The sequence below is a fragment of the Dissoconium aciculare genome, assembly GCF_010015565.1.
Source record: "Dissoconium aciculare CBS 342.82 unplaced genomic scaffold K489scaffold_15, whole genome shotgun sequence".
Lineage (NCBI taxonomy): Eukaryota > Fungi > Ascomycota > Dothideomycetes > Mycosphaerellales > Dissoconiaceae > Dissoconium > Dissoconium aciculare.
Genome location: NW_022984965.1, coordinates 488,148 through 506,161, shown reverse-complemented (window position 1 = coordinate 506,161; position 18,014 = coordinate 488,148). Strand labels below are relative to the sequence as shown.

Genomic DNA, 18,014 nt, shown 5'->3' with positions numbered 1-18,014 from the left:
GTTCTGTCGTCCAGCGGGTATCAGAAAGGCGTCGTAAAGAGATTCGTTAGTCATTAGATTTCATTCGTCGTAAAAGGGTTCCATCTCCTGTGGGAGGTTGGTCATCGTGGAAAGCATCATTATCGTGAGAGGTCGTTATTCTTGATTGAGGGAACGTTGAGCTGTTGGGCCAAGCGACGGACGTCGTGTAGTCGTGACTTCGTATCATTTACAGGTCATAGGAAGAAGGGTGATATGTGTCGAAGGAGGCAGGCAAGCCATGGATAGGTTGGAGCGCGTTCATATAGCCTGACTGAATGATGATGCAGTCGCAGGCAGGGAGACATTATCGAGCGTTGGCTGACTCTTTCCGGAGTGGCGATTTCGGATGTGTCTTTGCAGATTGTCCGGCCGATTGAAAGTCGTCTTGACGCAACTCGGATGAGGACAACGGAAAGTCGCCGAAGCTGCATCGGAACCATCGTGACCTGTTTTCCTGTAATGTCGGTCGAGTGCCTTCTTATCGAGGAAGATCTCATGGCAGGAGGCCATCATGCAAGGCTTAGACGGCTCTCTGTGGGTTCGCTGATGCCTACTAGAATTGACGTCAGCGGTCAGAAGGTGATTATCAAAGCATTCAGACATACGAGAGCTCCTTCTTGGAGTAGTAGTTGTCGCACCCGGAGCATTTAACGTTGTGCTTTAGGTCGGGGTTCTTGAGCGCGTCCAAAGTGCGCCGTGGTTTACGGCTTTTGCGAGATGTAGAAGAGAGAGCGCTTTGTACTGGTGGAGCAGCGAGGTTGCCACTGTTTGCGACACCCGACAGCGAAGGCAGAGGGTCACGGTGCGCGCCGCTTCTCGTCTCGTCGACGAGATCAGGTATGCTTCGAGGGTTCGGATGGCGTTCGGACTCGAGAACACGAGATGGCAGCGCTGGACCATATTGAGGACCTTGCAAGTCGATCATGCTAACGGACATGGCGTCCTGTTGTACTTCACCAACGATGTCAGCCTGTTCAGGTGATGGCGCTTGCGGGTGGGATGTCGATCCATATGCTGGAGAAGCGTGATGATGGAGGTCGGTCGGCGGCATATCTGAAATTGCAAATGTGGACTGTGGTAAGAGGCTATCCTCCATAAGTTGTAGATAATCTGTTGTATAGATGGCATCTTGCGCTTCTATGATGACCCACGGAAGGCCCATTGATGTCGAAGGAGCATCTAGTATATCCGAATCAGGGACGTCCTGTGGAATGAAGCTATCAAGCGCAGCATCGTCGCAGCCATGAGAGTCGTCGAAAGGCGCCGAATACCATGTCAAGGCCGGTGCTGAGCCTGCGTAGAAGTGGGCGGGTGGGTGAACCTGCAAGGAATCCGACAGCAGAACATTGTCTAAGTCCAGCTCTCGTGGAGGCGATGAGATGCTATCGTTGAATTGCAGGAATGGCAGATCCTGGTTGAAAGCGGAGCCGGCATAGTTGACCGCTGCTTCTTCATCTTCTTCGAGCGTGGCGGCTTTCTCGGGAATATGTTCTGTAACTCCAGGCACGGCGGCTTGACCGAGGACGGCTGGTGACATGGCGGTCCTGTTGAAAGAACCAATGTCGAAGTGGAAAGCCCAAGGAAGCTGACGCGCAAGAATACAGTGGTGTAATATACAAAAAAGACAAACGCGTGAAGTACAGCCGTGACCACAACCGGCCGGTACAGATCTGTGCTCCAATTCGAGATATTCGGTCCGTGGCGCGCCCAGCAAGAGAAGAACGCCGAAACAATGACCGAGACTGAGAAGCCAATAATAGTGATAAGAATAGTAATAGCGGTAGTAGTGTGGAGTGTGAAGTGATAATGATATTGTTGTGAAGCTGGGAAGATCTGGTCAAAGAGGAGGCCGTGATGTAAAACACGGAACAGAATCTATACCGGGTCGGTATATATACTGTAACAAGAGAGAAGATCGATGTGCCGGGTGGGAAAATCTGGTGACGAGAGGAGAGACCGACTCAAGCCGCGACGTCCAGCGCGCACGCAGGTGCTGGGTGTGGCCTCCGACCGATTCTCGGAACAGCTCGTCGGAGGAGGCCTATGATGTTTGATCTGACGGAGGGCATTTGAGAGAGCCGCCAGTGAAGAGGCACGCATCTGCAGCACATCACCACAAATACCGCCCCGACGATGCGGAGTAGCTCCTTCTCCGTTTCCTTCTAGAAGACCTAGAGAATTCTCCGGCATGATGCATCACCAGGCCGGAATCTCCCCGGTGCAGATTGGGTGAACCCTACAACAGCAAGCAATCATCACGGGTGACCAATGCTCAATAGTCAAGGATACACCGAACTTCTCTCGCATCAAGAGACAACCACCAGTCGGTCTGCGCAGGCTTCCCAATGCGCCGATGCAGATCCAATTTCCCATAGCCTCAATAGTAACAATCCATGATCATCGATCCCGAGTGGGCGCTGAGCGATGACGCGAGGGTGGGCGATGATGGCATTTACAGAGGACCGCTCAATCGGATGTGATGACAACGAACCCACGGTACTCGCCCCGATGCAGGCAAGCAAGCGACAAGGATTACACGGGATGAAAGGCGAGATCGTGTTTCGGTTGCTGTGCTAGTTTTGATCTTCCAGAAGATGTAGTAGCGTGCTGCTTCGATTCAATAGCTCTATATCAAATAGTCTCGTCACCGGGCCGAAGTGCAGGTCATCGCAAAAGTTCACAGCCTTCTCCTTGCTGCGAGACTCCACCCCCACGTGCATGTGCGAGAAAATACCGGACGGCACCTGTTGACAGCGATCGCGGGTCTGTAATTCAGTACAGGTGTGTGCAAACGACCTCGGGACCATGCTATACAGTAGTTGTGTATACCTCCTGTTCAGTGCATGGCGAAGCGTTGTGGGTGTTATCAGCCGGCCAGGCGACGGTCGGGCCGTGAGTCTGCCCAGCACCACAGTCATACCCATTCATGTGCCGACCAGGAAATGCGTGTGATGTTGACACGATGGCATGGGTTATCGTACCCACAATACGTAGTATACCAGGGACAGGTATACCACCTCTACGGGCATCCGGCCCGGCGGAGCTGCGGTTCACGGCCATGATGATGAGGTTGGTGGAGTAGTATCCTGTTTGAATGCCTCCGGTGGAGAAGTCACGATAATGTCGGGTGGACGATGATGCTACATCCACGCAGAGCAAGTCTACGCGGAATTGCGTAGTGAGTAGTCGTTGCAGAAACAGCAAGTCATTGAACACCAGGCCTTAGCGCGAGTGAGTCAAATCGCCCTTCTCAGCTCCTCATCACATGCCAGTATATCACCATTCTGGAAAGACACGAGTTGCAACTCTGGATCCATCCACAGCAGCGCGGACGCACAAGAGACTGCACTTCGGCAATGGGAATTCTACAGTAGATGACAAGGATAAGCGCCATCACGAGAGCATACATTGGCTTGGACGCCCGCGATGGGGGCAATGCGCTGGCATTTCCATGCCCCGTGACCTTCGCGAACGGCGCGGCCTCTGGGTCCTGATCCTTCAGAACTTCATCATCAAAGTGAATTGGAAAACATCGTTCCTGCCTCGGTATTCGGCCTCTAGGGTCCCCCACGGAAGAAGAGAAGAATGACGACAGGTCTCTGCGACGGAAAACTGTCCACAAGAGGTCATTGTTGAAGTTCCATGTTCGGGGGCGATGAGGGATATCAAGCTAAGCCTGGCCTTGGCCTTGGCCTTTGTCGATCGGCGGAGGCCTCACGGAGGGAAATTACGCATGATGACCCTCGCGGTGAACACATGAAATGGGTGTTGGTACGTACAATACATGCTCGAGTATCGATTCACACACGCGGATTAGCGGGCCTAAATGCCCGGCAGGCAAGGATGTGTCATCCCCTGCGAGTAAAAGGACGGAGGGCCACGATATGGGTTATGTCAAAGAGGAGGGTAGATAATCCAAATGGCGAAAGTACAAGGTGCCGCCTATTGCAGAGCAGCGGGCGGGATGCCGCCAGTAAATTTCTTGGCTGACTAAACAAGACGTCGGGATTGGGAGCATCGCGAAGTTCTGGAATGCGACGAACGACAGTGAATCAAGCCGATGAGCATTCTTCCGCCGAGCCGACGTCACTGGGATCTCCAAGTCATCGCACACAGATCTCTCAGCAAATGCGCAGTCTGGGGGCTGTGTAGGCGCAAATCTTCTGACCCATTGTGGGTAAAAAGTAAGCCGAAGCCAAAAGATATGCAGCTGTGCGGCACAGTCAGAGGCAGTATAGGAGGTGAGGTGAATGAGAGTGAGGAGATGATGTCGTCCTTCTCTACGGTGGGGGAGACGAATGGGCTGTATGCTTCCCACGCTAAAGCCATTGACCGGTCGTTAGCTGCGCGCAACGGTCAGCGGACGCGCCAACGGGCTTTTCCTACTCGTGACCCAAGTTTCTCTCTTCTGTCTTTCTGACAGGGAACAGCAAATTGGGCTGGATCGGAATCATGAATCTAACAGAAAATACGGGTGAAGAGCAGTGAAAGCCGATCAATTGCATGCTGCCGGTGGTATATTGCGAAGAAAATAAAATGCATGTGCCGGAACCAAAAAAGCCCCTCGTCTCCCAGATTTTGAGCCCAGAAAATTGCAGCGCTGCCGTACGCCGTACGCTTGGGTCCCACCCATGCCCTGCCCCAGATGAGTGATGTTACATTTGCCAGCTTTGCACTGTCCGCACAAGCTTTTGGGGGCCAGAAGAGTAAAATAAATCAAAACGCCAATAAATGCTTCGCCCATGCATTGCCTCGTAGAGAGCTTCTGAAGGGAAAGCCCGTCGCGCGAGCCATGCCCCAAAAAAATGCTAATATCATGCATCGTCGTTCAATCATAGATCTCGTATAGTCGTGTGCTCGCCGATGTCTCGCCGACATTGAGTCACGACATCTGCATCGGCTGTGCCGGCGCCATATACATCATTGGCGGGGGGGTTCGGACCGGGTGGACGGCTCCGATGTGTCGGTCGAGATGGTCCCGTCGCCGGAACCCTTTCGTGGCGTACTTGCAGTCTGCCATGGGGCAGAGGAATCGATGAGCATCCGGGTCGTGGTTGGGCATATGCCGGCCCAAGTCTTTGCGATATTGGAAGCGCTTCTTGCAGATGGTACATACGTGCTGGCGATCACTGTATGACTTGTGCGTTCGTCCGTGATGCGTCAAAGCGGCTTGTGTAGGGAAGCCGGCGCCGCAGGATCCGACTTTGCAGGTGTACGGATACGATCCTATTGACATTTGGTATCTGTTGCGTCGAGGGCCGTTGCGTGTGGAAGATGCTGTCGTGGATATCGAGCTAGGTGAGCGGGATCCTGAGACGTCGTTCGGCGGTGGTATGAGACTGCCGGTATGCAGCTTTGGCATCATATCATCGCCCATGTCCGGCATGTGTCGCGACCATTCGTCCGTGGAAGGAATGCTGGGGAGTCCTAGGTCAAGCTGGGATGTCCGTGGCGAGCACTCCTGTGGTGTGATCGGGGTGTGGTAGCTTGATGAAAGTCCAGGTAGGGAGTGAACGTCAGGCACATAATTTGGGAAATTGTCTGTTTGATAATGGGCTGAGCTTGGCTCTAATGAGTAGCAGCTCGAGGTTTGTCCAAGTTGTGGCTCGACCAGTAAAGGTTTGGAGTCCTCCAGACTATCTAAAGCATCGGCGTGGAGCTGCACGACAGATGGCCCCCCGAGTTCTGTGGGCCACATATATCCTCGCTCCCAGTTGGCCACACTGTCATGAGTGTAATATCTCGGTGTATCCTGGATCGGTCCGGGATAGTGATGGCGCGCGTCCTCGTATCTCGCCAGCTGATAATCGTCGTGCGCCAAGATGCCACTGCTCTGAAAGGTGGACATCGGAAGCCCAGTAATATGTGGAGAGAGCATCATCGTATTGCTTGGCTTGACCCCGGGATGTATATCGTGAGCTGGATGAACGCCGCGCTGGTCGAGAAAAGGAACAGGGCATTGTAACGGTTCGACTGATGCGAGTGAAGTCACATTTTCTAGAGCGGCCATGTCGCTCGGCGACGTTGCAGCCGAGTAGAAATTCTGCAGCGACGCGCTTATGCTCGTTGGCGTCCTCGCCGTTTGGATTTGTCCATGATATGTTGTTCCGGACGTGACGGGAGCCAGAAGAGGCCAGTCAGCGTCGCTTGTGTTGAAAACTTCGTTCAGGTCAGGAAGGTCTTTGGTGATAATCATCAGGGCGCGCTGATAGTTCAATGGTATGATGATTCGAGCTGCGAAATGGCAAACAAACAAACACAGGAACGAAGTCTGATGCTGGTTGGGGACAACAGAGTCGATCGTTAAGGTGGGTGGAAGTGTGGTATCTGTAGATGATGTCGATGATGCGAATTGCGAAACCGACGCAATGGAGACATCTCCGACAACATGAGCGGCTCCATTGTATATATACTGGGATAGTTGTGGGTGACGTGAATCTACTGTGAGCAAGATAGATTGACAGTAGAGTGGTTTGTAGAACGGGGCGCAGGCGTGATAGAGCTCACATCACTAGCGCTGTGAAATGAACATTCCTGCAATCCATGGGAGAGGCTTGTGCTAAGCCACTGTGCAGCACTGCGGGTGATATGGTGCAGTCACGGTACCTGTCGAATGTACATCATTTGATATTCGCGCACGATGAATAGTCGGAAACGATGTCCGTGAAAGGACATGCTCCACTAGCAGTTTACGATCGCTTGAACGGTGTCGCATTGCGATCGTGCTCTTGTCCATGTAATCAATTCAGCCATTCGATAGACACAAATTGCGATGACACGGGCGGAGTCAGATCTGCGTTTTCGTGCCTGAGGATTCAACTATGCCCAGGGCTGTTTCTTACGGGCCGCAGCCGCCAGTAATGCTTTGCTTTGCCCTACCTTACTTGTCCTTGCTGGGCGGGCGGGTACATCCTTCCTGCATACACCTCACTGTAGCCGTGCGATGCGTCCTAGGTAGAGAGACAGCAGCATGCAGGTGGAGCTACAGTCTCCGCTTGGAAGATTCCGAACATCGGTTGGGAAGAACTTTCCTTGGAATGCATCTACCGTTTAGACTTTTCCATCGCTCTTCAACTACTGTGTTGTAATTACGCTGCCATCACGTTGCAGATGGTTACATTGCAGCAGTAATCTGCTAGTCACGATACATTTCCTCTTGCTTCTTGATGAGAGCGAAGAGCGGAATGAATACTGTGGTCGTCGATGGAGCGGCAATCTCGATGTCCTCTACGCGCGTACAGCTGACAGCACGAGTCTGTCGATCTCTCTCGACCCATGCAATGCGCAGACAGATACCTAGGTATGGTAGGTATGGTACAGTAAAATGTTTCGATCGATGCCCACTCGAGAAGGGGGTTCAAACAGCCCAGTCCCTCCCTTCTATTTCAAAACATATCATTGGCGGATACATCTTCTTGCGACATAGATCAGCCATGTTAAAATAGGGCGATGAAGGCACTGGGCCTATCAATCTCGTGGCGTTGAGTATACGAGAATTGAAGATCTTGGACTCAACACTCAAGCATTACTGCCAATCCCTACGTCAGAATGCTCATGCACGCGATCAATGGCCTGCAGAAGAAGACAAGAAGGAATGCCGTAAATTCCATGCATGGCCCATCGACTGCGCATTCCAATGGGCGCCGCCATGCAGGATCATCCACGACAATTACCGAGATAATCTAGCAGCAGCAGGGCGATTCACATGACATGAAGGGAGGAGCAGGGAGGGCTTCTGCGCATTGCTGGCTCCTGCGCGCAAGCTGGCTGGTGGAGTTTATCTGCAGGGAAGTGGCTGAGCTTTTCCGTCGCAGGAGAGCTCATCACGGGTGGTTTTGCGCAGCCCGCCGCTTATGCCCCACCACGATCCCACGGTCCCAAGGTAGGGAGCGGCTATCCCATACTGATCGCACCTGGGATACAGCACAGCGACTGCAAATCTCGTGATGCCATCATCGCTGATTATTACCATGCTTGTCGCATTGGGGGAAAAGACGCCATGGATGATCGCGACTACAAAGGAACGTGACCGTCCATCGTCATTTCTTCATTTTGGCCCCCAACACTTCTGACCGCAGTCACTTAGCATCATCTGCATGTTTGGAGGTCCGTCACGGTCATGATCGTTCGTCACAACGAATTGTCGTCACTCGTGCCCGTTACCGGTGTGTTCTCATTACAAACTTCCAAGGTTGCGCATGTGTGAGGTGGTCAAAGAAATCTACCAGACCGACAGTTCCTACGCAGCGCAGTGCGGAGACAGTACAAATTCCACGCCCAAATGGCGGGATTCGGTTCCTTGGCCGCAGACACATACAGTACAGACAGGCACACACACATACACACTTCTCGAAGCTGTCTCCCATCGTGGCGGCTCGTGGCGGCGGTCCAGAGTACAACATACAGTCTATGTGTTCGGAAGACTGTACCAACAAATCGTCGCAACGCCTGATGCACACAATACGTTTCGAAGGATTGGGCTCTGGCGACATTTCATGCACTTCGCCCTCGAGCTAACCCGAATCACGACTGCTAGCAACATGATTTCATGATATCGGGGGTGCGGTCCCTGCACCACAGGCAATGGGACCGCTTCCGCGATTCGATGGTCAATCCGTCCTGGATTTATATTGCGTATGAGATATGGTCTCATCACTAGAATACTGACGAGCGGTGCAAAGCGGTAGCTTCATGGAGACATCGCCGCACCACGTGAATCATCAGCCAGTAACAAGCCCAAACCGGCAGGCACGTAACCCTAAGGATGAAAAGGCCCGAGGGCTCACGGGTGAAGGTTTGTAAACATGCTGTTAACGGTCAGATGATGGTTCAAAATCATTTTCGACTAGGTCGAATGGAGTCCCCACTGTGAAGAATATCGACAGGTACATACACCGTATCTACCGAAGATCATCATATGCTCGCCATCTTCATCATCACTGCTCAGACCAACCGTCGCTAACAGAAGCACGCTTTTTCAACTCGCCAAAAAACCTTTCTATCTTCGACATCTTCTACCCGGAGAGATAAGTCGCATACTTGCTCTTGCCCTTGATAACATTGAGGTACTCCGACGCGATAGATCGCGCCGTCTGCTCACTCAAATGGAGCTCATCGTACCACATATAGCTGTCCGGGCTGGGCTGATTGACACAATTGCCGCGATGGATATCACAGTGGTGGATGAACCCCGTCACATTCGCAGGCGCCGTGCCGTTGAAGTATCTCGAGGGGTTGTTGTAGAAGTCACGGAACTGTCGAAACCTCGGGTTAGAATGTACGTTTTTTGCGATCAAGTGGCTTTCGCCTTCCGCTTTGCTCCTGGCGAGGAAACTTACCAGCGAGTTGACATCGAATAGCGCGAATCGGGCGCCGGGGAAGTTTTTCTGCACGAGCACTTCGAACGGTAACCGGTATTTGTAGATCTGATTGTTGCTCACGACCAGCTCGAACATGCTGATCGAAACAGCAGTGCGATTGGCAGGTTTGTCAGGCCAATAACCGTTAGGTCCTACGCCGCCGGCATCGGGCATGGCATAGAGCGGAGCCAGATTCAAGGGCACAACGTTGAGGAGCGTGAAGTATCTCGCTCCAAGATTGTACAGCTTCTGCACTTGGGCGAAAACGCAGTCCACGCAGTCAGCAATGCTCGTACCCAGGACCTGCGAATCCGTGAGCAGCCCGCCAGTCCCGATATCATTGGCGCCCACCCAGACGTTGTAGACCGTCTGATCCACAGGCGCGATGAGGAATTTCGAGCCGTCTTTGTTGACGACTTTGCTGTCGGCTTGAAAAGCGGGAATTTCGTACTGCGAGACGGACGGGTAGGGGCCTCGGATGGCATCGTAATATCGAGGCGTTATGGCATTGCTGCAGACACCTCCGGAGACGGCGTAGTTGTACAGGCGGACCCCGGCGTATTGACGCACATATTCGGGCCATGGTCGTCCTCCATCGGCGGAATGGTAATTCTGCGATTTGAATGAGGACCGGGATTGCGCGGAGTGTCGTTCAAATTGTTGTACTCACCACCGGGTTCACCCAGCCGGGCGGTGGCGCCTGCCCTTGATGTTCCCTGAAGTAATCGAGTCGAGCATCATCGCTGTAGCTATCACCAAAGGCCACCAATGTGGAGAATTTGGATAGATCCCAACTGCTTGCTTGACATATTGAGACGGGTGCTAGTAGCAGCAGGAGTAGCATTGTACTTGAACCCGACAGGGTCTGGAACTGCATGGCTGCGTGTCGCGGATGAGACCGACCGGGAGAGGGAGGGATGGCGAAACACTTCTACAGAGGACGCTGTGTGGATTGCGTGCTGGGCATTCGCTACGTTATATACTATATGACCCGTGCATGCTGTGGAGCTCTAACGCAAAAGCTTGATTGACGATCTGACATGCTTGTCGTGCTTATGTGTTAGGCTCTACCAGCATAAGCACACATCTCCATACAGAAAGCCGCGAGGAGCCAAGAAATCTGGGCGCCGACTGGCCGACAAACACGACTGCATGACCATTCAAATCATCATTGACAAAAAATCCTCGTGCGAAGCTGTCGTTCACTACCCATTAGCGCACCAGATTTATGTAAGTTGTTTGCTGTGAGTGAGAGCACGAGCGGAGCTTAATTCAAATGGGCGCCAGAGAGCTCGAAGCGCCACCTGCTTTGGCCACTGGTCTCGCCCAAGGACACTTTCGATGCCGCCTTGCCTCCGTGCCCCGCTGACCCGAGTTGGAAAAACCCATCGGCAGCTGCAGATTTGTCACAAATGTTCATGTCTGGGATGGCGATGTTGAGTCCGGCTTGCGCCAGCCCGGATATTACGTGGTGATGCGAATCGATGCCCTCGGTGACAACGACTTGTGCTAGAATTCGGAGCACTGCGTATCGGTATTTTATCGCGAGGAGACCTCAGGCGAGCTGCAGAAGTCCATGTAGAACCAAGGAATGTTGTTCGTATAATTAAGGTTGCCGATGACCCGAGCCGATCGAAATCGAGGACCCAACAGAAGCGATTCATTGTCTCAACGTTGCCTGTTTGATCGGGAATGCATGGTGAGGCTGACGGACATTGGCCCGCAGCACTGGGATGCGGGAAAAAGACCCTGGAGGATCTGCGCGCATCCGGCGGCCCAAATAGATGATTTGGCGGGGAACAGCCCATCCGCGGCTTGGGTTCGAGGAACCTGGGGGACTGAGACCCTTGCGGCGCCAGTCGCTTCAAGTATCTGCTTTACGATTGTGTGCCAACGTGCAAATGGAAGTGTAAGTCATAGATGGCACATGCTATCCGCATCCACCACATCTCTCATGACGCCCAAGCAAATTTGAGCCTCAACCGGCGGACTGCATTCTTGCCCATAATATTACATCGTATCGAAGCTACCAAGCTCGCGTCTCGCGATACTTCATCGCACCGCGTCCCTTGAATTGGACCGGCGCCTCGCTTTCACCATAGCCGTCATTACCTAGGCGACCATCGTTATTGCCTAATCGACCATCATCGCCGTGACGGTCGCGCCGATCGCGATCGCGATCGCGATACCGATCCCTATCCTTGTCAACACGATGTCCTGCGTACTGATGCCTGTGACTGCGCGGACTTGGTCTGTAACGATCATGATCACGCTCGGACTCATACCGCCGAGGAGGAGTTCTGCGTGGATCCTCGTGGGACCGATTCGTACGTCGTTCGCCGTGCCGTGCTGGAGACTGACTGCGTTTGCGTTTCTGCGTTTCCGTTGATCTCGATGGTTCGAGGGGCTCGTCGCCATCTGAGAGGGGCTGTGACGAAGCGTGTGAGGCCTGTGAGGATGAGCGAAGGCGAGGTCTTCCTCTGATGCCTTCATCAACTATGAGATCACTTCGCCTGCGTGCTCGATGATTTTTCGCAGGTCCATCCTCTATCATCTCGCTTTCGGAAAGATCCTGATCGCTTTTTCTTCTGCGACCGCGATCCTTGCTACTAGCCGGGACATGTTCGGCTGGCAAGGCCACGGCTTTCTTTTTCCGCTCCAACTCTCCACTCCTCGCTATCAAGACTGATCCTAAAGGGTGGTCATTGTCGTCTACGTCGACCTTTGCGATTCGCTCGAGGACTGCTTCGCCCGAGACGACCCTGCCAAAGACGGTATGCTTGCCGTTCAGATGGGGAGTGGGTACCAAGCTTATGAAGAACCTGTGCACGCATTCTTAGTCGCAATAACTCCATGTGGCTCGCACGAGGAAACTCACTGGCTGCCATTTGTATCTTTTCCCCTGTTCGCACTGCACACCAATCCGGCAGCATCCAGCTCTCGCCAGTTGAGATTCTCATCTTCAAATTCGCCGCCATAGATGCTCGTCACTCCCGTCCCATCGCTCTTTTCAATGTCGCCGCCCTGTATCATGAACTCGTCTATCACCCGGTGGAAGGGTATCTTGGCGTAGGAGAGACCATTGTACTCGCCGGTGCACAGCTGCCGAAAACTGCAACATCCACGTCATTAGCTATGATGCCCAAAATCTGTGGATCGACACAACGGCAACCATCAAATAGCTTACTTCTCGGCGGTTCGCGGCGCGTGTTGTGTGTATAGCTCAATAACGAGCCTTCCGACAGACTCCTGTCCGATGTTAACGTCAAGAAACACACGGGGCAGTGAGGCTGAGGTCATGATCGCGTTTCTCTATCGCATCGCTGGTGCATTGGCTGCAGCGGGTGCAGCAGCAGCTAAATTTACAGAGCGCAGGCCCTCGAATAAAGGCCGCGCTACTGAAACATTGAACCTGCGGGGTGCGTTTTCGACCGAACTGGTTCGGGTTAGCCCTGTCTCTGGATACAGGTTTCCAATGTCAATTTGTTGAGAGATGGGCGTGAATCACATCGTCCATTCACCTTGCGATGGTGACATATTCCCACTTCACCGTCGCTGGCCGGAACGAAGGTATGACTCATTGACGACTTCGTATCACAGTATGATAGGCAATGCTTGTGCAATGAGCACACACATCTTTATCGGCTGATCCAGTCCGTGTAACAACGCCAATCTGCGAAGAACTTTGACTCTCGTGAGCTGATGTGGCCGCCAAAGAGGTCTGTGATAGTCGCACAGACTCGTTGCAGATTTGCGGTCCGACGCCGCTGACATGGCCAAAATTGGATTCCGGGTAGTATTATCAGCACGTAAAATTACATTAGTTCCATGGACTCTGCGTTGCACTGGTTCCCTCTCTCGGGAATGTGCCTCAGACTTGCTACGTGTTCGCGAACACAACCGCCGTGGCTGTCTATGGTGCAAAGCGGCTATCAGCCGCAGGGTTGACCCAACCGCTGCCGCTGCTATGATCACACGCGGCACTCTGTCTGTGTCATGCCATAGTCCCCAATTGAGCAGACCTCCCAAGCGATCTTCAAATTTGTCGCTGTCGTTTGCGTCCAGCCGCAGTGCCAGCCGCCGATCCCTTCTGACTGGTACGCTCTTGGGCATCGAGGACCAAGCTGAGCACATCGAAACCGAATTGAGGGAATTCCAAGCACATCTTCTTGAACTCCTGCTCGGCCTCGTGGCGCAGCACGTAGCTTCGCGAAGCCCAAAACGCCGCGATGGGTTTGCGAACGTTCTCGTCGTCGGGACTCGTCTCCTTGTAGACATAACGAGCATATGCGATCTCGCCACGAGCATTCGAGGATGTGAGGTGGATTTTGCGATGCGCGAGGGATGAAAGCTTTGGCAGACCCAGCTTTTTCGCCAATGTGTATACGCGCGCATGTCGCAGAAGACCAACACCCTCATCGTCTTTCACTGGAACAGATGGATCGACCTCCAAGCTAGTCTTGTTGGTCACGGCCGGGAAGTATTCGGATCGGTAGAGGTACTCGAGCACGGCTGAAGTTGCGGCCAAGTCCTCGTCAGGCAGAAGGATGCGCCGGCCAGCAGCGTCGTCGCTGAATTGTTGGCACGCTTCGGTGAAGTAAGGCGATCGCAAAATCAGTCCTTGGTGTGCGAAGAGACTGGTCGGTTCGTTCTCCGGTCCAATAACTAGTTCGACGATTGGTGAGCGCAGGTAGCTGGAAGGATCGCGGATGGTTAGTATATTCCATTTTCCAAACCCTTCGTACTTTTCTTGTTGATCGCATCGTGCAGAGTCACTCAGAGAATGCAACATGTTCTGGCGCAGTGGGCTCGATGTCGCCGAGACCGCCTGCTGTGGTTTCGTCGCCAATGTCTGCTTCCTCGCCCATCTCTTCATCGGCCGCGACATCCTCCTCAATGACTACCTCAACTTCGGGTTCTGACATTTTCCTAATCGTACGGTGATATTGTATTTAATAGTTGTGGAATGATGCGCTGCGATTGGTTCCTAAAACATCGTAATACTCAAACAGCTCAATGCGCCAGGCGGATCAATCTGGCTTGTGATTGAAAGCACGCAGACGCACGAGACGACTACAAGTCACGTGTTAATTCGCTGACGGCTCTTGAACGCGTGCGACATTCCCGTCGCTGTCGAGGTCACAAATCGAAAATCATTGCAGTAGTGTATGTGCGAGTACGTTTCATCCCTAGCTAGGAATTAGGAACATGGTCTCGTGGAATGTCATGCGCGAATAGCTTTCGGTCGGGGTCTGAGCTACGTAGCTGTCCATGGAGCTTTGGTACCTGCATGGCACCGCCGTCATTGCTGAAGGCTTCCCGAGGCCGGGGTTCAACGTGGGGGCTCGTGGGAACTTACGAATCCTTCAACATTTCACCGTTCGCTAAACACCCATCAAGTATACAATTATGCCAAATGGTTGCAACAAGCTTGCAGCATTGCGATTCTTTTTCGGTATGAAACGCATTGATTGACTTGCTACAAGTACCAAAAATGTAAGTATCAAACATCTATCTGATCAAAGTCAAATGATACGACGAGGAAAGTTCGCCGTTAGCGTTTGTTCCTGTCATGACCTATTCAATGTCCATCTCTTGCGCTGCTTCTGATTGCCCTCGCGCGATGATGGAGCCGCGCTCCACGACAGAGCTCTGCTTGGCAACCTCCTCCTGAATTCGTGCTTTGACAAGGTTCTCCTCAAACTCCATCCGCACCCCGACAACGTTCTGGATGTGTGCCCGACTCAGCGGGACCTTCGAAAATCTCGCCAGCGTACGAGCCGTGTTTACGATGTTGGAGATCTCTCGGCCGTTGAGGTTGGCCTGAGCCAGGGCGTCGACGGACGCAACGAGTTCATCACTACATTCTCCCTTGGGCATTACGCTGAGGGTATGTGCCCAGATCCGGCGACGCGAGTCGATGTCCGGAGCGGAGTAGCCAAGCGCGAGATGCACTCGGCTCTTCATCGCCGCATCAAAGACATGGATGCGGTTCGTAGTCAGGAACACGATTCCGGAGAAGTATTCCAGATGTCGCAGGAATACAGCGACCAGTGCGTTTCGAGAAGCCATTTCATTCGTCGTCGAACTTTTGTCTCCGCGGGCCTCGAGAAAGACGTCGGCTTCATCGAAGAGCACAACTGCTTTCCAGATTGTTGCTAGTCTCAGAACCTTCTTGAGTTCGCGTTCGAAGTAATAGGCCTCATTGTACTTGTTGAGTTCGGACATGGATGTGCTGAACAACGCTCGTTGTGTCTCCTCGGCAGCGCATTCTGCTGTAAGTGTTTTGCCGGATCCGGGCGGACCATGGAGGAGCGCCACGAGGCCCTTGCCCTTCTGCTCTGTTTCATTTCGCGCATCATCCGGGAAGTTGTGAGAAGAGACGAGTGCATTGATGATGTTGAGCTGTTTGTCAGGCAAGATAAGGGATTTAAAGGAATCCTTCTTCCAAGTCGTTTCGCTGATGTTGTCGATAAAGAATCGACACCACTCTTTACGTGAGACCGAGTAGCCGAAAACGAACGGTGGGCACAACAATCGATCCTTATCGGTGATGGCGCCTGCCTTCCCGAGCTGCGAGCCTGCATAATGATCCTCCTGGTAAGTCTTTCGATCAATCATAACACGGCCACTCTCCGTGTACGGCATCCAGACCGGCTTGAATTCGTCCATATCGGGATCCCAATAGCTGGGCGGGGCTTCTTTGAGATGCTCTGCGAGGCCGTTGTAGTGCTTGATGGATACACCTTGCAATTGGATGAACTTTTCACCTCTAGCGATCATGCGTTTGTCGAGCTCCTCGCCTTCATCGAGGAATCTCCGAGGGTATACTGGGAGCTCATGGATTTTGATCGGATTCCCTTGGCCGAAAAGAGCCCTTTGAAGCAGCTTGAAAGAATATTTGTTCGTTCCCACACAGGTGCCGTCATAATCTGTGTGAGCTGCTTCGACGATCATGTAGTTGCCGCATTTTGCATCTTCTTCATAGAAGGTCCTTGTGACCTCCATGAACCACAGATGCCCTCCTCTGAGATATGAAACGACGAGATCACCCGGACGGTACAGACGCCAAAGGCGCTCGAAGGTGATCTGCTCTTTCGACAACATTGCCTGCATCATCTGTCGCTCCTTTCCGAGACTTGAGTTCATGTATTCCAGGAGGACTTCCACATGCGAACGAGCTTCTTCATCCATCAATTCGCGGCAATATGTGTCAAACTCATCCCAATAGTGATGGAGCACATAGAACGGGGCCTCCATGTCGAAAGGTTCCGTGAAGTCCACTGTCAGCGTTGGATAGGTTCCCACCACGTCTCGGAAAGCTTTCAGAATGTGAGGGGAATTGATGGTCAACCGAGTGGTCTCCAATTTGTTCTCCTTCGTGTAGACCTGGCGTACCACGGCGGCAAATTGCCCATCGGCGCCGCGATGCAAGCTGAGCTCCTCGACCTCTACAGTCTCCTCATCGCCATCCTTGTTGAAGCGCTCCTGTAAACGTCTCAGCTTGCTGACTGATCCTGTAGGCAGTTGTGGCTCTTCGGCTTCCTTCTCGGCGTGCGACGCGTGCGATTCTGCGTCGCTGTTGATGGGTTCATCTCCCACAGGTTTTCCAGTGGCCTTGCGTTTCGGAGCCATGTTGAGAAGACCCGACGGTAAAATTTGATCTATGAGCAGTGGCTTCCTAGTGAAATTCGTTTGTTGCTTGAAATGAGGGCAGATTAGCTTGAACGGGGACGGGGCTGGTAAGAGTGTGAGAGTGAGAAGACCGGGCAGTCTTATGTCGTCTCAGTGCTAATGGTCTGCTGATACTAGAGAAAGATCCATTTGATCCGTTGGAATCACTGAAATATATATCTTCAACGAGACGACAGCACGCTATCCTAGGCTCCGTCGGGGGTTGCTGCGCCTTCTCTTAGATACTAGTCATTTTGACTCATCATTAGTCCATAAGACTAAGCGCGTCTGTCGCACTCGACGATACATGCCGAATCCGGACACCGGATGACAAGTTCCTGATCTTGATGCGTGCCTGACGTAGCCCACGCGGTATTACTCCTGATGAGTGCCTACCGGACAACGCGGATACCGCGGCCGTCATCTCCTTTCGGTGCGTGACTCTTCATCCTGACCTGATCCAGGCCTGAGGCTGACGACGAGGTATACGCAGCCTGAGACATTCCCTGCCGAAGTCATGCAGATCGTCATCCAAGGCTTGCGGCAGCTGCTGGCGGCGTGAAGGGCCTATCGTGCCTCCCAAGCTGTTTCGGGAAGTCCAATGACGCCGCAGCGGTATACTTTATGCAGGGTTCGGTCGGCTGCGGCACTCCGATGCACGTGATCCCGCCAGACAGGTCACGACTCGTTTATAACTAATAACTGTTGTTCGGTATTATTACAGTATAGAGGACTTGAACGGTCCCTGCATTGCGAGTAGGAAGGTAAGCTGCACCTTAGTACTGAGGTATCATTACTTACGTATAAACTGTGCTTTTATTACTGCGGCCAGCGAAGGGAATAAGTGCCGGCCTCCATAGTGAAACCAAGCCATGATTGCATTGGAACTCGAACCGGCGGCGACAATTCCATGATCAGTGACTGTCATGGCTTTCAGTTTGATCCACTTTTCCCGTGATA

General features: G+C 52.8%; 6 protein-coding genes across 6 annotated transcripts; all 6 read right to left on the bottom strand.

Annotated features, from left to right (window-relative positions):
* Positions 1 to 616: 616 nt before the first annotated feature.
* K489DRAFT_413420 (uncharacterized protein) lies at positions 617 to 1,558 on the bottom strand (the record flags this gene model as incomplete). Its single annotated transcript, XM_033608035.1, has 1 exon — positions 617 to 1,558. One exon carries the CDS (start codon positions 1,556 to 1,558, stop codon positions 617 to 619), a length of 942 nt encoding a protein of 313 aa, XP_033456017.1.
* A 3,114-nt stretch (positions 1,559 to 4,672) lies between these two features.
* Positions 4,673 to 6,475, bottom strand: K489DRAFT_85359 (uncharacterized protein). The gene has a single exon (XM_033608977.1). The coding sequence runs from the start codon at positions 6,215 to 6,217 to the stop codon at positions 4,904 to 4,906; it is 1,314 nt and encodes a 437-aa protein (XP_033456016.1). The 5' UTR covers positions 6,218 to 6,475; the 3' UTR covers positions 4,673 to 4,903.
* Positions 6,476 to 8,831: 2,356 nt separating this feature from the next.
* Positions 8,832 to 10,325, bottom strand: K489DRAFT_384480 (carbohydrate esterase family 16 protein). The gene is made up of 3 exons (XM_033605867.1): positions 10,051 to 10,325; positions 9,360 to 9,992; positions 8,832 to 9,275 (listed from the first exon to the last, which is right to left on the bottom strand). The coding sequence occupies exons 1-3, from the start codon at positions 10,255 to 10,257 to the stop codon at positions 9,036 to 9,038; spliced, it is 1,080 nt and encodes a 359-aa protein (XP_033456015.1). The 5' UTR covers positions 10,258 to 10,325; the 3' UTR covers positions 8,832 to 9,035.
* Positions 10,326 to 11,380: 1,055 nt separating this feature from the next.
* On the bottom strand, positions 11,381 to 12,776 carry K489DRAFT_85259 (uncharacterized protein). Its single transcript, XM_033608976.1, has 3 exons — positions 12,568 to 12,776; positions 12,259 to 12,492; positions 11,381 to 12,202 (listed from the first exon to the last, which is right to left on the bottom strand). The coding sequence occupies exons 1-3, from the start codon at positions 12,678 to 12,680 to the stop codon at positions 11,407 to 11,409; spliced, it is 1,143 nt and encodes a 380-aa protein (XP_033456014.1). The 5' UTR covers positions 12,681 to 12,776; the 3' UTR covers positions 11,381 to 11,406.
* A 473-nt stretch (positions 12,777 to 13,249) lies between these two features.
* Positions 13,250 to 14,305, bottom strand: K489DRAFT_396735 (uncharacterized protein; the record flags this gene model as incomplete). The annotated part of the gene is made up of 2 exons (XM_033606885.1): positions 13,250 to 14,074; positions 14,157 to 14,305. The coding sequence occupies 2 exons, from the start codon at positions 14,303 to 14,305 to the stop codon at positions 13,417 to 13,419; spliced, it is 807 nt and encodes a 268-aa protein (XP_033456013.1). The 3' UTR covers positions 13,250 to 13,416.
* Positions 14,306 to 14,957: 652 nt separating this feature from the next.
* Positions 14,958 to 17,015, bottom strand: K489DRAFT_326798 (P-loop containing nucleoside triphosphate hydrolase protein; the record flags this gene model as incomplete). Its single annotated transcript, XM_033601936.1, has 1 exon — positions 14,958 to 17,015. The coding sequence occupies one exon, from the start codon at positions 17,013 to 17,015 to the stop codon at positions 14,958 to 14,960; it is 2,058 nt and encodes a 685-aa protein (XP_033456012.1).
* Between the last annotated feature and the right edge of the window lie 999 nt (positions 17,016 to 18,014).

Coding starts and splice junctions, on each gene's coding strand:
- K489DRAFT_85359 (XM_033608977.1), bottom strand. CDS start 6,217: ATGATTATCACCAAAGACCTTCCTGACCTGAACGAAGTTTTCAACACA.
- K489DRAFT_384480 (XM_033605867.1), bottom strand. CDS start 10,257: ATGCAGTTCCAGACCCTGTCGGGTTCAAGTACAATGCTACTCCTGCTG. Junction 9,993..10,050: donor CCGGCTGGGTGAACCCGGTG/GTGAGTACAACA, acceptor TTCAAATCGCAG/AATTACCATTCCGCCGATGG. Junction 9,276..9,359: donor TATTCGATGTCAACTCGCTG/GTAAGTTTCCTC, acceptor AGGTTTCGACAG/TTCCGTGACTTCTACAACAA.
- K489DRAFT_85259 (XM_033608976.1), bottom strand. CDS start 12,680: ATGACCTCAGCCTCACTGCCCCGTGTGTTTCTTGACGTTAACATCGGA. Junction 12,493..12,567: donor GCGCCGCGAACCGCCGAGAA/GTAAGCTATTTG, acceptor TGGATGTTGCAG/TTTTCGGCAGCTGTGCACCG. Junction 12,203..12,258: donor AAAGATACAAATGGCAGCCA/GTGAGTTTCCTC, acceptor ATGCGTGCACAG/GTTCTTCATAAGCTTGGTAC.